Genomic DNA, 16,540 nt, shown 5'->3' with positions numbered 1-16,540 from the left:
TTGATCGGTACGAGTTTTAAGAAATGTAATGGAAAGTGGGTTGAAAAAGTTAGTAGGTAGTGGGTCCTACTTTTAATGTGTTAGTTTTATAATAAAATGTGATCGGAAATGAGTTAGTGGAATGTGCGGTTCATTATCAAAAAAGGAAAAAAATTAAATGTGACAAAATTTGTGGGACGAACAGAAATGGAAAAATGTGACAAATTTTTAGGGATGGGAGGAGTATTGGAGAATAGGGATAGAGGAAAATACCCGAAAAATCAAATATCGGATTAAAATCAAACGAAATTTAAAATTTGATTCTATTTAATTTTGGTTTGGTTCAGTTTAGTTTAAAATTTTGGCAATATTCGATTTTTCAGGTTCAGATGTTTAAAAACTGAAAAAACAAAATTTTATTTTTTATATTATATTATGTTATACCTAAAATAAACTCCATTTTTCGAATTTTGGATATATTAGTGCAATTTCAAATTTTCAGGTTTGGATTTGATAGTTTGGATTTCGGTTTCTTCAATTTTGTTTGGATATATTTGTGGAATTTGTAAGGTTTTACGGTTAAGATTGGTTTTTGTAGTTCAGATTTCTGGTGAGTTTGGTTAGGTTTTTCAGTTCCATAGGCAAAAAACCAAATCGATTAGTAGAGAAGCCAAAACACTTGCATGTCTAACCATTTCACCCAAAATAGATTCACCAAAAACTAACATTTGAGTGTTAAGGATGCCAAAACCCTAATCATTGGACTTGGCTATACAAAACAGCAGCCAACAATTACTAGATAGCACAATCTAAACTGCTATATGCACACTAGAGCAAGTGATCCTCTTCCACAGGTTGAAAGAGGCCAACTTCTCTTCTATTTACAGACTTCCATTCCAGACAAACCATGTCCAACTTCCTTTACTCTTTGTTGCTGGAGGAACGATCCTTCTTCGGCCCACCAAGAATACGCGATATCTGCAGACCTCTGCTGAAAGCTTGGTTGAACAGCATCCGAGTTTGGAACTCAGAAACAAAGGGGAACCACGCCAAGAATGCAACCGGAGTGAATAACAGCAACCCAATTACCATTTCATAACCCCGCGCAAGCGTCCGCACTGAACCCCAGATTCCAAGCCTAACCACCAATGGTTTCATAGCTTGTGCAATCTGTTTTGGTTCATTTCAATTCATTCAAAATAAGTCAGAGACTAACAAAATGCATAATGAGTTTTCTTTCCCCATCTCTTGTGAAAAAAGCAGGGATGGTGTGCTTTTTCAAAAAAAAAAAGTTAAATGAACTGATGAATAGAAGAAGGAAACTTTTTCTTACCAGAAGTAAACCCCATCCAGTTGGCATAAATGCAAGGATGCTAACTATAACATCTTGGAAAGTCATGTGAGGAAGAGCGATTAGCGTGATTAGTACAGAAACAAATGAAAGAAAGATGAAGCCCTTAATCATCCGAAACACGAGCTGAAAATCAGCACTGAATCGCCGCCTGCCTAATGAAACAACCTGAGAAAGTTTCATCGAGATTAATAGCGACAATTGTCATGCATACTCTATATTGTTGAAGAGACTACAAAAGATACAGAAATTGTGTTTAAAAGCCAAAAAGAAATAAGTGCACATTAATTTGGGGGACACCCTGAAATGGCAAAGCATGCACTTATTCTTGGTTGTTCTTTTTCATGTAATGAAATCTATGCCCGAAGAAAAATCAGCAAGAACTCAACTAGATTGAATGAAACAAACATCAACACACAACCGAGAAATTTCAAGTTAAAACTACAGAATATACTCTTACCTTTACAATTAGGAGGACTGCAAAAATGACCAACCAGGAAAGACCATATATCTGCACAAAAAGGACAACGTTGACATCGTTACACTAATTACATTTTAAGTAGAAAAACCTGCAATTTACTTTGAGAAACATAGCATACCAGAATGCTATCGTGTCTCTTGGTGAAGCTCAGATGATAAACAAGTGCATACTGATAAATGAAGAAACGTATCGACAGCAATATCTCAAATATTGTACCACGTGTTCCAGAGTGCCAGAGATGCTCTTGCTCTTTCTCCCACCAAGATTCCCAACTCTTTTCAGGAGGCACACCAATACCTCCACGATTATTCATCCATTTAATCCAATCCGCCCAGTCATCGACTATTTTTTGCCATTCAAAGCCAGAAGGATTGAAGAGAAATGGAGCAAAGAGCCATGTGCCCACCAAAATCCATACAGACACAGTAATCAACACGTATGCAACCACACCCCTGTATGCTCGTCCAAATATGTGATAAACAAGCAGTAAAATCATTAGTTCAATTCCCTTGACAAAGTGGCTCCGTGAATACAATCTGTAGTTTTCAGCAAACTTTGCATGGAACACGACAAATCCTCGACCTGTGGCCCTATATCGTGCACCTCCATGAAGCAAAGTCCTACCATAGTAATGAGTCTTTGTTCCTAGAGAAAATGTGAAAAATACAGGAGCAAGTTGCAGTTGCATCAGAATAAAATCAGTCAATGCATGACGGAAACCCTGCTCAAGCCCTATCTCCATCATCATAGGCAAAGCCATTAAGAGCCCAATTTGCACAAAGGACTGTGAAGCAAGAGCAACTTGAAGAGGTTTGTTGTCTCGTATTGCTGGATGGGTACTTAACTCCTGTTCAAGCCCACTTAAAACGAGATAAAGACGCCCGTATAGAAACACATAGACCGTGAGCACCGTCAGCTGCAAAAAAACAAAAAATGGGTCAGAACTTTAGATGCAACAATACAAAGGCTGTATTATTGAAAAAATTGTGTCAGGTGTGAAGAATACCAAAGTGCTAAAATAGAAGCCAACTGTCGTGAAATAGCATGACAGCATGCGAAAGAAGTCGAAGCGATGTCCTAGCCTGTAAATATCACGGCTCACAGTCTGCTCCCCATTTCCACAAGCTATCTTTGCTTCAAAAAGTGAGATTTGATTGAGCCCAACATCTCTTCCTTTACCCACTTGCATGTATTCATGATGAGTAACATTGCCTCCACGAAGTGTGGAATTGAAACCTTCAAGAGTAAAGAGATGTATAAGAATGTTGAAACCAAAATTCTCTAGAACTAAACACAAAGGGCTATTTCAAAAATATGTGCCTGCAAATATATCCTCGCTTAAGTTGATGATCTTAGAAGCTTTGCTGACACCCCCTCTTGTCAGGTGAAACAATCTATCAAATACATCCGGGTGGCCGTAATGGAAACGAACCCTGAAATATCAGATAACGTTATATAAGAAACTGCACAAGCATGCAAGTCTTTAGGATGGTCAGAGAAATGGGAGGACACAGGCTTAGATATGGAAAAGTACTCCCAGTCACAGCTCTGAATTGCTTTTTTTGCCAAATAAAGTACTACTAGTAAGCAACTATTATGTTCGAACAAGGAAAATTTTATATAAGAAAAAACTATTTCAAGAACTTACTTCAGTGGATCGGCCAACAATCGCTGGCCAATAGTCACAAAACTGTTCTCTTGATTTGACATGAACCAGGCAAGTGAAGATACACTACACAAATTGGAAAATGAAGGTCAAGAGCCTGATAAATATCAAATTTGGAATATAAATTAGAATAATGCTCCTTCAAGTCCTCAATGCACCATACCTGCCAGTGAATATGTGTTCTCTAAGTCCAAGAATTGTTGGTTTCCTGACACCATGCGTTTTGAGGAACTCTTGCAATAGGTTTCTCATTTTGAAGGCTTCTTCCATGTAGTTGTCCTGGAAATGAAATGTTTGATCACTGCCATCATGCTAAGATTTTTGAAACTCCATTTTCTCAACTGTTGATTTTACAATACCTGGTTCATGTCAATGGTTTGCAAGCCTTCACCACGGGTGAATATTATAGCATGGTTTTGATTTTCTGGTTTGCCTTCACCCAATATGGCATTTCCAGGAAGTTTTATCCTGTAAATAACCTGGTGAGGAAGCCTCAGTATTTGTCAGTATTATAGCATAGCTATAGTAAAAACGTTGCAATGCGTGTTCAAGGGGAAGCTGGTGGTGACAAATAATGTGACATTGAGGGATTTTGAGTGTTGATGGTGCTATGGAATTAGAAATTCAGTCCAAAAAAGAAGGGCCAACAAACACCGAAAGCTCCAAGCTTTAAACCAAACCAAGGGTAGATACATATGATTCTAGTCAAGCACAAACCAGAGTGAAACAGAGTAGCATTCCATTATTATTATGTTTGTAAGGTTGAAATATAAAGTAGAGCGTGGGGTCATGTGCTAAAAAGGAAAGTTCAGATTATTTGTGGACATGAAAACATAGTAATTGTTGCGTACTATTCATGGACGGAGGAAGTATCACATGCAGGGACTTTTACCTGGTCCAATTTCTGATCTGGCTCCGATGAGTCAACAGACTTTGGCATAGCTTTTACAAGAGATGAATAGTACACTTTCTCAACCTTTTTACCATGCTTATCTCCACCTGTTTCTTCAACCTCGTCGACATAAGCTACCCGTAGTGATGGATACCTGCTCATCACATTATAGAAAAGCTCTTACATATTGAACACATAACCAATTCAACAAGGAAAGAAAATTCATGGATCATACTTTGTCATGAGTTTTAAAATATCAGTTGCACGGCGATCACCAGATCTTTTCTGAGTTCCATACTGTTGGCAGGACACTACGTACGTGAACTTCAAGTCTGCCACAGCTTGGCATTGCGTTAGTAACGAATTTTCATTTTTTACTTGTTCCTCTGAATTCAGTTCGGCAGCCTTGTACCCTTTCATCAAATCTGTAGCAAGTATTAACAGATATAGTTAGTCTCTCTCTCTCAAGTTTAAGGGAACTCTAGAAAATTCATGAGCACCTTCCTCCTTTGCCATATCTAAGAAAGCCTGAAGCTCCAAAGCTTGCCGATAGTACATCATACCCCGGACTATAAGAAGGACAAAATTTCATGAGCATATACATTAAAAAGAGGATAGACCTGAAGGAAGCAACTCAGCCCCTCCCTTATCTCAAAAAAGGAAAGGAATGAAAAAATAGAAGGAACTACCAGTTTTGGTCAATGTTTGGCCTCTATATGATGCCCATAAACGAAGCTCTTCCTCCAGTTCTGGAGTTCCCTTGAGATCGTCTTCATTTTGGCATCCAACTCGTTGCAGAAAGTTTTCCCATTCATCTGCAGAATTTGAATTATAGTATATATTAATACGAGGAATTTCTAAAATTACACCAGAACATATGCATGACACTTTCAAGCATCCAGTGAAAAATGAACAAACCTGGGAAAATCTTTTGAAGATAAAAGAGTATTGACACGCCATCTTCATTTGGTTTTTCCAGCAAATCAACAGAGAAGATAACCTCTTCGTCATAATAAGGAGTTAAGATGCTGCACAATAAAAGGTGAAACACAAAAGCCTTACACATTTGTTAAATATTGAGTAAAAAAGGGAGTGTTCATCAGGAAGCTAAATTTAGAATATATCTGACTAATTTCCATTAGACATCCCTGAGAAATCATATTTACAATAACTGCAGCTTCAAGAATGAGGAGGAAGCTTAGACGTTCTAAGCTTAAAATGTCATGAAATTTACTCAAGTGCCATATCCTTCAAGAGAAGTATCAAAAGTTCAAAACCGAATCTGGAATCTACAGCAATGGATGTTTTCCTCCAGAATGTTGATGTCAGCCATGAGTCAAAAATAGGAAGAGAACAGAAATAACCAATTCTGGGGAACAGATATCATCTAAGGATATGAATCTCTATGGTTGACATATACTGCAAATGATGTCAAATTGCAGGAAGAAGGGATAACCAATTACTTAAGGGGCATAAATTCAGTAAACTTAAAAGTAAAGAATGTGGCTCATATGATAATTTATCGTCAGGAGAGCTTACGAAAAGGAGAGCATGTTCCGGACTTTGGGAGCGAGAGGCATGTCCATAAACAATGAGTTTGAGAAGAATGAAATGCGCCTCCTGGCTTCTATATTAGATGGAACATCCATAGCAGATTCCTTCACTGTGAGCAGGAGATGGAGCCGCCCAATCTGATGCATGAGCAGCTATTTCTGAGTACGTAGTAATAAGGTGATCTAACTGCTATATTTTATCTGTTTATGGACACATTTCATCTTGGTACTATGATCTTTATCTCATGTGCTTAGTAAATTTTAGCAGCAATGCTAAACCAAATATCAATAAGAAAAGTTCCCTTCTGTATACTTACCTTCTCTTTCCATGCCTCTGTTTCTTTTGTTATTGGAAAATTAACACTCCCAAAGTACTGACGTTGTTGATCAAGTGGGGTCATCCCCTGATCCATCCCATAGGAATTACCATGGCTAGAATCTAGCATACTATAAGAGACAAATGATAAGGTGGGAAAATAATCAGGCAAATTTCATCCATTTTTAACAAGTTTTTGTCTGTTAGCAATCATACCTAGGAACAGAATCTTCCATTATGTCTCTTGTTACAACCTCGAGCATATTAAGCAAGACAATAACCAGTTGATCTCTGTCCTCCTTTATATTTTTACTCTGCAGGGTAAGGCAGTTCTTTCTCAGATTCTCAACATCATTTCATTGAAATTGTAGTTTCAATAAATCATACAAACTTTACCAAAATTTGTATCAGCTCCACAAATTGTTTATAGAGGTTCGGAAGTGCACTCATGTTAAGTTCCTTCAAGAGATTACCCTGTTCTATGTGATAATCAACTTTGGTAAATATCTCATCTATAACCCTGAAGACATCAAACAAGGGAAATTATTGGACACTTAATCTTTATAGATAGAACATTTTTAATAGGTTGGATGGTAAAAAGTAAACTTACACTTTCTCATGTTCTCCGAGTACCAACAAGTTGATGATGTTTTTACAAGAAGCATAACATTCACGAATAGCACATCGCATGTATGGGTCGCTGTTCAATCTCTTATTTAGCTCCTTATCTCTCCCGTTGCTATCTTTTGCCATATCAAGAGCTATAGGAAGCTATACAGAAAATAGTGTATAATAACTTCTCTTTGCAATGAAATAATATGGGGTGAAAACCCAAAAGAATAAAGAAAGTGAGTAAAAGCAAAGAGAAAAATGCATTTAAAAGACTGCCAACCATCCAACCTTGCTAGCAAGTAAAAAAGGAGGCCACTGAATAAGGTCCAACTCACGGTCAGCACGATATGGAACGAGTAGTAGATTCATTTCCCTGTCAAGTAAGGAAATTAATTATAATTTATATTCTGAGCTGAGAGATATTTCACGTAAGGGAGTGATCAGTTACTGATTACTTGTTATTTATTAGATCCTCCTCCCTAAAACTTTCAATTATTTTGTTCCACATTTGAGAGAACTTTGCTGCCTCCTTATCCGTATTAGAATGGATCTGCAAAGGCCAGTAAATCCTAGTTGGAACTGTAGATCTCATCATCAAAGAAAAGCACGAAGGAAAGACTACAACTGTAAACCCTATCACAGTTCAAACCTCAGGGAATTTGCGGGAGAATGTGGCCCTTAGTCCCTTTGGCTTTTCATCTTTTTCTACCGGAATCAAGCAAGCATTAAAAGCACCAGGCAGCGACTCAAAGCGAGACCTAAGCATTCCCAATGTTCGAATCTGACAGAGAAGAAAGAGAAAAGAAAGCTAAAATGACATATTTTTTGGAATAACAGCAGCATTACACATAGAGATGGTTATATCTCAAAGAAAGTTCAAAAACTTCACTACATAATTGCATGTAAGGAACATAAGAGAAGCTAGATTAGTATATCGGAAAGTGGCTGAAGAACTCATAACTAACTGGTTGTGTTAGAGATCCTGCCACTCACTAGGACAGCCAAATTCGATAGAAAGAAAATATTTTCTAGGACATGCAACAGCCAAGAAATTTTCAATTTCAGTAGTCAAACCAAAATTTCATTTTTGATATGTACTTCCTACAAATATGGTTTACTGAGTTATTCCAGGATGAGTGTGGGACTGTACAACCAACAACTTTTAAGCGGAGAAAGATACATGTATAATCAGCACACAGTGGTTGATCACTGCAGTTTATGAGACTGATGTGGTTGAATAACTAAAAGCTACAGAACTCAATGATAATGAAGAAAACAAGAAACATAGAACCACAGAAGACGCTAATCTAATGCATGATCATGAAAAAGATAATCTTAGCGCACCTCTCCAAGACGACGAAATGCCCCATATATACCTCCAAATATGGTGGAAAAGATAGCATACCAAATCTGAGTGTCCATAAAGTATACCTGAAATTAATAGTGAGTTAGAGATTGTCGATAAAGGAGCACAGGAACATGCATAAAACAACAATCACAGGGGTGCAGATGGACCTACAATAATAATGGGAGCCCATAGAGCAATCACGACCCCAATGTTCTTTTTTGCTGCAAAACAAGGGAGCTATTAACTTATCTTTGAATTACAGCACATTATTTTCTTTCAGAATTACATATGAAGCCAGTATAGCTACCTTGAGGGAAGAACTCATGCCACTGATATTTGCCTATATGAATCTTCATGATTTCTTTAGTTGGACGTACGAGAGGCTTTATCTGCAAACAAGAAAACAATCAACTTGACAATTTTTGAAACACCAGTTTCACGGTCCAGCGGTCTGCGATTCATCATGATAGGACCCTTCTAGATAATGTAAATCAAGATTTTAATGACAATAAGTATGGACAAAGTTATGTTTGGGTTTAGCACAAGCAAGTATATCATGTTTCGTTTGCTTGACATTTATTTACTAGAGCTTGATACCAAACATAACAGAAAAACACCTCTACGTAAAAGCTAAATGCCAACTTTGCTGCCAAAAGGAGAACCCAGTAGATAGTGTACCTAGGACACAGAAAGTCACAAATATATTAATGAATTATGTTGAAAATTAATTCAGTCTGACAATGGAAGCAACACATACTTGGCCACAGAAAATGTGCTCTCTTGCATGCCCCTTCCAACATAGAGCCGAGGCTACAAAAAATAAAATGAAAACTAAATATATGACATAGATTACACCAATGAACGAAACTTTAATTTAACAGATAGAAACAACAATCCAGTTACAGGATTGTCTTATATCAGAACAAAATTATACCTGTGACCACCACATCATGAGCCTTACAATTCTGTAATCTGATCTTTCAAGATTCCTTCGGATCAAAGGAAATAAAAATAACAAAGCAGAGAGCATATTTGGAGATAAGTAGATAAAAACCGCAATCATGAACAAAGATGGGGAACCCGAACCACCTCCGCCAAACCATCCCTTAATGGTCTGTCCAAATCCAGAAGGATTTTTCCAACTGTATGCATATGTCACAGGTAATACAATCACCCATGCTGCTGCAGAAACAAACTTTAGTACATATCTCAGCTTTACATGCAGTGACATACTCATCCTTGCTTTCCAGCTCATAATGATATCAAGAACCGCTGCATAACAGAATTGCAATCAGTTAAGGTGGCTGTAAGTATCTAGCAGCTGGGAGATCATCACATATAAAACAAGATTGTACAGTATATTCGTCCAATAATGCAATATGTTATCTTAATGACCATAAAAATAATTGATATATTAAGAGCTCTCAGGAGGGGATGTACATAATAGAAAGGAAAATGATCAGATATTCCAAAAAAGTGTGTTGGCTTCTTTCACAATTAACAAAAGTTCAAAGCCAAGAGGGATAATTAGCATCAGAATGTTACCATAGTTTATCTTACCTTGTGCAAGTTTCAGAATTGCTGCTGTGATGAAAATGCTTAATACTTTCTTGAACACATCAGTTTCAAATACAGCACTTATATCACCAGATCCATTCCAGGCAATTATGATCATTGCCTTCAGTTGAAATACATTCAAAGGAAGACCAATGAGATTGCAGGAAGGTAACTATAAAATGGTAGAACGTAAATACACAAGCATTCAAAATTACCTGTAGGCATAAAATAAAGAAGCTCCACATCCTATCGTGACTCCTAAATAAGTGCCAAAACGAACGAATTTCAACAAAGTTGATTTTTCCTATCCATCGATCTGCTTTAACGGATTCTCTATCCTGGGTTTGTTGCAGATTACAATACAAACACACATAAATCATGAAGCGAACTCAAACATACTAAGAATGTTTATGAATATTAGCATGCTGAAACATATCCTGTAGCGAGATCAATAATTAGCACAATTAGATGTATCCTGGTAATTGAGCATGATATTATTAGCATAATTGGATGTATCTTGGTACTTGAACATTAATAAATTTGATTACATCCAACTACGAAGTCCTGAAATAATTTATAGTGGGGGAGGGGTGGATTGAAAAAAATAAAATACTACCAAAATATCTCCAATACTGACCAAAAACATAACATGATATTCAACATCATTTTTATGAGGGAGACTTTAACTATATCATTCTTATTAATTACTCCTTCCATTCCTTGTTAATTGAGTCACTTTTATTCTCTCTCTTATTTTACTTTCTCTCCACTTTAACTAGTTATTATCATTTTTTCAAAACGAGTGCAAAAAAGAAGTGACTCAATTAACAAGGAACAAAGGGAGTAATATGGCTTAATTCTATTGCCAAGGTAGAACATAATGATTATGTGCTGCCATAGAAGATGTAGACTTTGGATTTTGATCCAACACAATTTCTAAATTAAACTTGCAGAGTTTGTAATGTTCATCTCAAGCAAGAGTGAGAACCATATATCAGATGCAAGAAATACATTTCATCTTAAGAGGATACAGGCTTACACAAACATGACATCAACAAAAGACATGTCTCTGTGTGTTATCTACTAATTTATGGAAGTAATTACAGAGCCAACATTTCAACGATGTAGTGTCAAAGGAAACAAAAGATAAATTTGTGATTCAGTACATTATGTAACAAAGAAGTAGTGTCTACCTCGCTTCTGTCTGCATTGATATTTTCTATGGGAAGGCAGAAGAAATCAGCATCAGCACGCATTGGCCAACCTAGTCTGAAACAATTAACTGACCTACAATTCGATAACAAGATAAGTAAATGATGTGAAGCTGCTAAGAAAGTACTCCGTATAAAGTTTCTACCAGAAGTATTCGTTCAAATCATCATAATTTCGCCATTGAGAATGCTTAGATCTTCCTCCTCTAATACGCAAAGCTTCCTAAGAGGATGATTGGATAATTAGATCACCAGTGTCAATTATTGGAGAAAGGACCATCGATAAATCAAGAACATATTCTAGGAGTAGCACCTTGGCAATCACGTTGTAAATGGGAGTTACAACTTTCTTCAGAAAGGCCTCTTCATCACCACCATAGGCAGGTTTAATATGCTCACCCGTCGTTGGACTAACACTTCCAGCAAGTAAGCCATACAGTTCAAATGCCATCTATAGAAAATGTGAGAGCAAATGAAATTACATAGCATTCGGTAAGTAAAGAAAATGTAAACTTGCTGATGGGGGGTAAATTGTAGAAAACACATCCAACTAAACACTTGACATACTAAATAGTGCACATTCCAAAAGATCATCAGTAACATTTTTCATCTCAATCAAGATTCTAGAGCTAAAGCAGCATGTTTATTAAAAAAACAGTTTAGGAACAATATTAGGGACTTCAGCAGGCCATTGAACTCTATCGTGGATATGTATAACAGTTTAACTGTTTTAAACCTCTTTAGAGGGTGGCGCTAACTCAATATTTAATGGCTAGCGATTATATTTTAATAATTGACTCCAGTTTTCAAATCTCACATATTCATTTATTTGTTCAGGAAAATGAAACATGGTTTGATCAACAAGTTTTGGCATCAAATTTTTTGTTAAGGCCTCCCTCGCCCACCCTCCCTTCTGTAGTTACTGGTGGTTTTCAGTACATCTCCTTCCCTCCTCATTTCCTTCCAAGGTTATCCCTAGTTTATAGAAAAGGGACACTGCATCCATCTAATTATTACAAAAGCACCCACACTAGTAAAAAAATAAAAGGGCATAAACATCCTAAAATAGGACCACTAAACATGTCTTTAGGTAAAAATAAGAATCGCATATATACATACATGATGATATATGTAGCATAGACATTCAGGCATGAATCGCAAGTTTGCAGCTTCTCCCCAAATAAGAAGATATAGACCCATATATAGTAACTTCCGTTGCTGAACTTCTTGCTGGATAGTTGGCAACCTATTGGGTGAAAATATTAGAATCAATAAGGGTTATGTAAGAGGAGAGAAATTGAGAAGTGGAGTAATAAACTCAATATCCAAATCCTTCCCTTTGCAAATATGCACGAAGAATAGTGAAGGTGCTGGCCGAAGTAAGTTGACATTCAAAAATCGATAAACTAACTGAAAAACATATACTCACCATAGGCTACTCTTGCGACCGAGATACTTGCACCACTTCCTGTAGTTTTTGAAAAGCTTCCTCATAACTTCTGTAAGTGCCCTATCATCCAACTAAATGGAAACAACATAGAAATATCTCCAGAACATTCAGTACTGCTGCCACATAAAAAGAATGAACAAAATAAGTAGAAAACCAAATACCTTGGGCTGGTGATCAGGTTTGGGTTGCCTGATATGTACATTAGCAAGCAATAGAATCAGATGTTCCCTCTGGTTCGCCACACTATGCTTCTGCACTCAAACAAGTACAGCAACATCTTAAGAAAAGGATGACACATTTTCATGTGACCTGGGAAGTAGATGTCATTTCTATTGGTGCAGGCTTATGTATTAAGGTATATGATCATATTTTACTAACTTGGATTTTGATAATGCAATCATGATGCATTTTTAATTTGCTTGGTATATCTTCATATTGCATTTGATAGTTTATTATATGCATCTACATCAAAAATACAGAAGAGCACACTAGCACCTGAAAACCAAACATAGCCTGAAGCCAATCTAAAATGTCTTCATCAGCTTTTCTGTTGTATCCCTTTGGCCATGGAAGACCTCTTGTATTACGAAGTGCAGTAACAGAAGCTTGAATCTGACAAAAAGAAAGTGTCATAATATTTTGATAAGTGTGCATATTCTAAAGTTACAAATATATATATATAATAAAGATGGGAATATAATTGACCTCTGGGTATCTCATGATTGCTTGATGTGAACTTTCTGGGTCAAGAGGAAGGATATTGTAAGGCACATATATTTGGGTCTTTTCTTTGACCACAGTGTGCTTTTCCAAGATCTGAATAAATATGACCAGATAATCAGATCACAATGAATATTCCTAATCCAATATAACTACAATTGACATACGAATGATACATCTTTAGCATACTGAAACAATGACATAAGAAACAAACCCAAATTTATTTGAACTTACTCGTAGTACTGCTAAAGAGCTACAGAAAAGAGTCAAAATGCATTACCTCATCATCCACTTCTATAGCTTCTGTGAGATTTACTGCCTTCAAGACTTCAAACAGCACCGCAGCTGTTTGGTATGCTTTTGTAAGTCGAGCACTGTATGAAAGATTAAATAGTAAATAAACAGATAGATTTGGATAAGAGAATAAAAATAATGATCGAAGTGTAATCTACCGGTCTGCTTTATCAGCTTTTTGCAAAGCCTCAATATACTTCCTGTAGTAAAGCTGATAAAAATTCTTCATCTCCCGTGCATCACTTCCTTTTCTTGCTGTTAATGTTGTCTCATTTTCCTTCAACAAAATGTATGATATCAGAATTTTATTTGAATGAATTATTCTGCATTGGAGGAATTTTCTTGCAGACATAGTTGGAGTAATCTGAGGAAGTTTCAAGGTATATGGCAATATGTTTATAGAGTTAAATTGTAAATATAACACCACAAGCAATATGATATTTTGTCGCAAATATTAGAGCTCACATGCTTCACCCATATAATATAACACACTTTTCAGTTGATGACTCATAATTTTATGAAACATTCACCGATTTTGTGTACATTTCTAAACTGCAAGCCATAAACTTATATATCAGTGACTATAGATAAATGGTACAAGATCAATATTATTGCTTGATGACTCGTACACAAAAAAACAGGTCCTCATATAACAACCCAGGTAGAAAAATACACATATTACAAAAAACAAGAATTATTAATTGTATAGAAAATCTAATCTGGTAAAAGAAAGAATTCTAAAAAGCGCCCCAAATCATGAAATGAGACCAATAAACACCACGAGGATAAAATTATCGCGGCAAGCACTTAGCAACAAAGTACTAAACTATGTTCCACAAAGTCAAACGACTGGAAAGCATTCATATCCTGAGTTATATATGCCTACCTTTCGTTTTATCGGACTTCTTAAGGAAAAATAGATAACCACTTACTCGTTCAAGGCGTTGAAGAAGAGCAGTTTTGAACTGACGAACTCCACGACCGCTTGATGTTGGATCTAGACGGTGGGCTTTCTCAAACGCGTAGAAACGGCCTGAACCAGGATTGACATAAAAAATCATGAGAATAGAAGAGAGAGAGAGCATTTAAGTTCTGTGCAAAATCATAATGATCTCTTGTGAGAACAGGGAAATCCCATAATGAAGTTTTGCAAACTTAATCTTCTCAGAACATAGTGCAAAACGAAAAGAATGATGCTAAAAATCCCAAATATATTCTAAAACAAAGCAGCATATCCAAACTTCATCAGATGAGTCAATGTAATTTCAGTTATAGCATGCCATGGTAGGGTTGCAACAGAGAACTGAAAAGGAAGGTGGATTCATGAAATCTGGCCTGGTCTTTGTCGCATATTTGGAAAGGGGATGGCATTATAAGTTGCAACAAAACTAAATACACATATGAATGAAGACATAAAGATCATCAAAACTAAACACACATGAATAATATTCTTGTACCTTCACATTTCTAGTGAAGAAGTATACAAAGAACTAGACTGTTCTAGCACCAGAGTTCAGAAAGAATTAAATAAAGTTCTTAGAGAAAACCATTATCAGAAACACACAAGGGTATGGTTTCAAAGCATCACTCTCGGATGGCTCAAGAGCAATAAATGTTAGCAGAAAACCCAAGCAGACACTTTACTGAAAGAGGAAAAAAGCAATAATAACCAAAATTTCTGTCCCAAAAAATTGCAATAAGACTTACACAGGTAAGCAACACGAGGATTGATGGGCTCAACCTCATTGGCAACACGAAGAATTGGCGCAATCTCAACCAGAGATGAGGGCACCACCTCACTGTCCATTGACTCCCCCAGATTACCTGCAGTCTGCGTCCGCAGAATCCGCCTCTGCGGTGGCCCATCATTCCCCCTTCTTTGATAAGCCATTTTACCCTTAAACCTTTACAGCGGACAAGAACTCAGTTCAATGGCCCTGTCCAAAATTATAACGAAATCTGTTAAAGCGAAGGTTTAAGGGAACACCATACTTAATTCAATTTCAGTACTTAAATCCCCGGTCATGAGATAAAATGCTACAAACTCAGAACCCTTCATCTTTAACTAGAGAGATCAATACAAATTATCTGCAGCTTTGCATAATTAAGATGGATCTCAAAGAATCCCCTGTTTGGCTCAACTTGAAACAGAGGATGCATGAAAACAAACAATAGAGAGAGAAAAACCAAAATCATCAAAATTGCTAGAATCGAGAAACTCAATCACTTTCTTGGATATGCCTAAAACCCATGTCACTACTTCTCATCGATATGAAAACAGAAGTCGATTACAAACATCCACACGTTTCTTGCTGCCAAAAGAGGAAAAAAAGGATACTAACTACAAAATCATGCTTCCCCTCTTAGCTTAACAATCGGATCCCATAAATCATTCCGGTCAAGCAATTCTTACTTTAAAGTAAACTCAACCACTTGATCATGCAAAAACAAAAAAAAAATCATCATGCAATTTCAATTCCAATAAAGAAAAAGCAGAAACTTTACTAACCAAGACCATAGTCTTCTGTGATATTCTCCCGAATGAAAACACACATAAATGAAATTAAAAAGGCGAGACACCTAAAATCAAACAGTAGCAAGCCCAGTGTCTCTTCCGGAAAAGTAAAGCCAAGCTGAATTTACCATGAAAACAACAACGAGAGCGTGATTCTTGAAAGCAAGGTGAAGTTTATTGGAAACGAGAATTCTTTTTCTATGGATATCTAGAGAGAGTAAAGGGTCTCTACTGGAGTTTACCTATAAGGCTAGCAAAGATGGCATTTTTATCAAGTTTGTTTTTGTGGTTACGAAATGTAGTGAAGGCACAATTATTGTGTTGTTTGTAGAAGGATAATTAGCAGAGAAATTTGGCAAAAAGCATTAATTTTAAAGTACTAATCATCTTCTTTTAAGAATAATTATACATGTGGAGTATTAATTTTATTGTTATCTTGATAAATAAAGAAAGACTTGATTGATTGTGTAGAAGAGAAAGCATAGAAAATTATAGAACAAAACATTAGTTATAGAGAGAGAAGAATGAGCCACCTCACTGACTTTGAAGAAAGACAGGAACGCGGGTAAACAACAAAGCATAATTTAATATTGTC

At 36.5% G+C, this 16,540-nt stretch overlaps 1 protein-coding gene across 2 annotated transcripts; it reads right to left on the bottom strand.

The window, feature by feature from the left end:
* Window positions 1-637: 637 nt before the first annotated feature.
* On the bottom strand, window positions 638-16,297 carry LOC125201347 (callose synthase 2-like). Of its 2 annotated transcripts, none has more exons than XM_048099421.1 (43): window positions 15,940-16,297; window positions 15,138-15,367; window positions 14,363-14,463; window positions 13,589-13,707; window positions 13,417-13,510; window positions 13,122-13,232; window positions 12,912-13,028; window positions 12,578-12,667; window positions 12,396-12,487; window positions 12,086-12,212; window positions 11,280-11,417; window positions 11,113-11,189; window positions 10,949-11,042; window positions 9,971-10,093; window positions 9,759-9,876; window positions 9,133-9,470; window positions 8,956-9,008; window positions 8,816-8,876; window positions 8,506-8,587; window positions 8,370-8,419; window positions 8,195-8,281; window positions 7,500-7,631; window positions 7,306-7,400; window positions 7,139-7,223; window positions 6,849-7,009; window positions 6,635-6,758; window positions 6,455-6,552; window positions 6,240-6,369; window positions 5,909-6,060; window positions 5,288-5,397; window positions 5,059-5,184; window positions 4,870-4,938; window positions 4,605-4,794; window positions 4,370-4,523; window positions 3,837-3,956; window positions 3,641-3,756; window positions 3,460-3,543; window positions 3,132-3,244; window positions 2,818-3,047; window positions 1,930-2,727; window positions 1,791-1,841; window positions 1,313-1,498; window positions 638-1,149 (listed from the first exon to the last, which is right to left on the bottom strand). In XM_048099421.1, the coding sequence occupies exons 2-43, from the start codon at window positions 15,319-15,321 to the stop codon at window positions 901-903; spliced, it is 5,829 nt and encodes a 1,942-aa protein (XP_047955378.1). In that variant the 5' UTR covers window positions 15,322-15,367; window positions 15,940-16,297; the 3' UTR covers window positions 638-900. The 2 variants fall into 2 exon arrangements, with proteins under 2 accessions (XP_047955378.1, XP_047955377.1); XM_048099420.1 differs by having other exon boundaries at window positions 16,074-16,297.
* Between the last annotated feature and the right edge of the window lie 243 nt (window positions 16,298-16,540).

This window comes from Salvia hispanica, chromosome 1 (genome assembly GCF_023119035.1).
Source record: "Salvia hispanica cultivar TCC Black 2014 chromosome 1, UniMelb_Shisp_WGS_1.0, whole genome shotgun sequence".
Classification (NCBI taxonomy): Eukaryota; Viridiplantae; Streptophyta; class Magnoliopsida; order Lamiales; family Lamiaceae; genus Salvia; species Salvia hispanica.
The sequence above is the reverse complement of the archived record's forward strand: the minus strand, read 5'-3'. Positions and strand labels throughout refer to the sequence as shown.

What these genes read in the sequence shown, in the direction of transcription:
- LOC125201347 (XM_048099421.1), bottom strand. Translation starts at nt 15,321, where the DNA reads ATGGCTTATCAAAGAAGGGGGAATGATGGGCCACCGCAGAGGCGGATT. An exon ending in TTCTTCAACGCCTTGAACGA is followed by an intron (nt 13,708 to 14,362) that starts GTAAGTGGTTAT and finishes ATTTTGTTGAAG; the next exon opens with GAAAATGAGACAACATTAAC. An exon ending in GGTCGCAAGAGTAGCCTATG is followed by an intron (nt 12,213 to 12,395) that starts GTGAGTATATGT and finishes TTCACCCAATAG; the next exon opens with GTTGCCAACTATCCAGCAAG.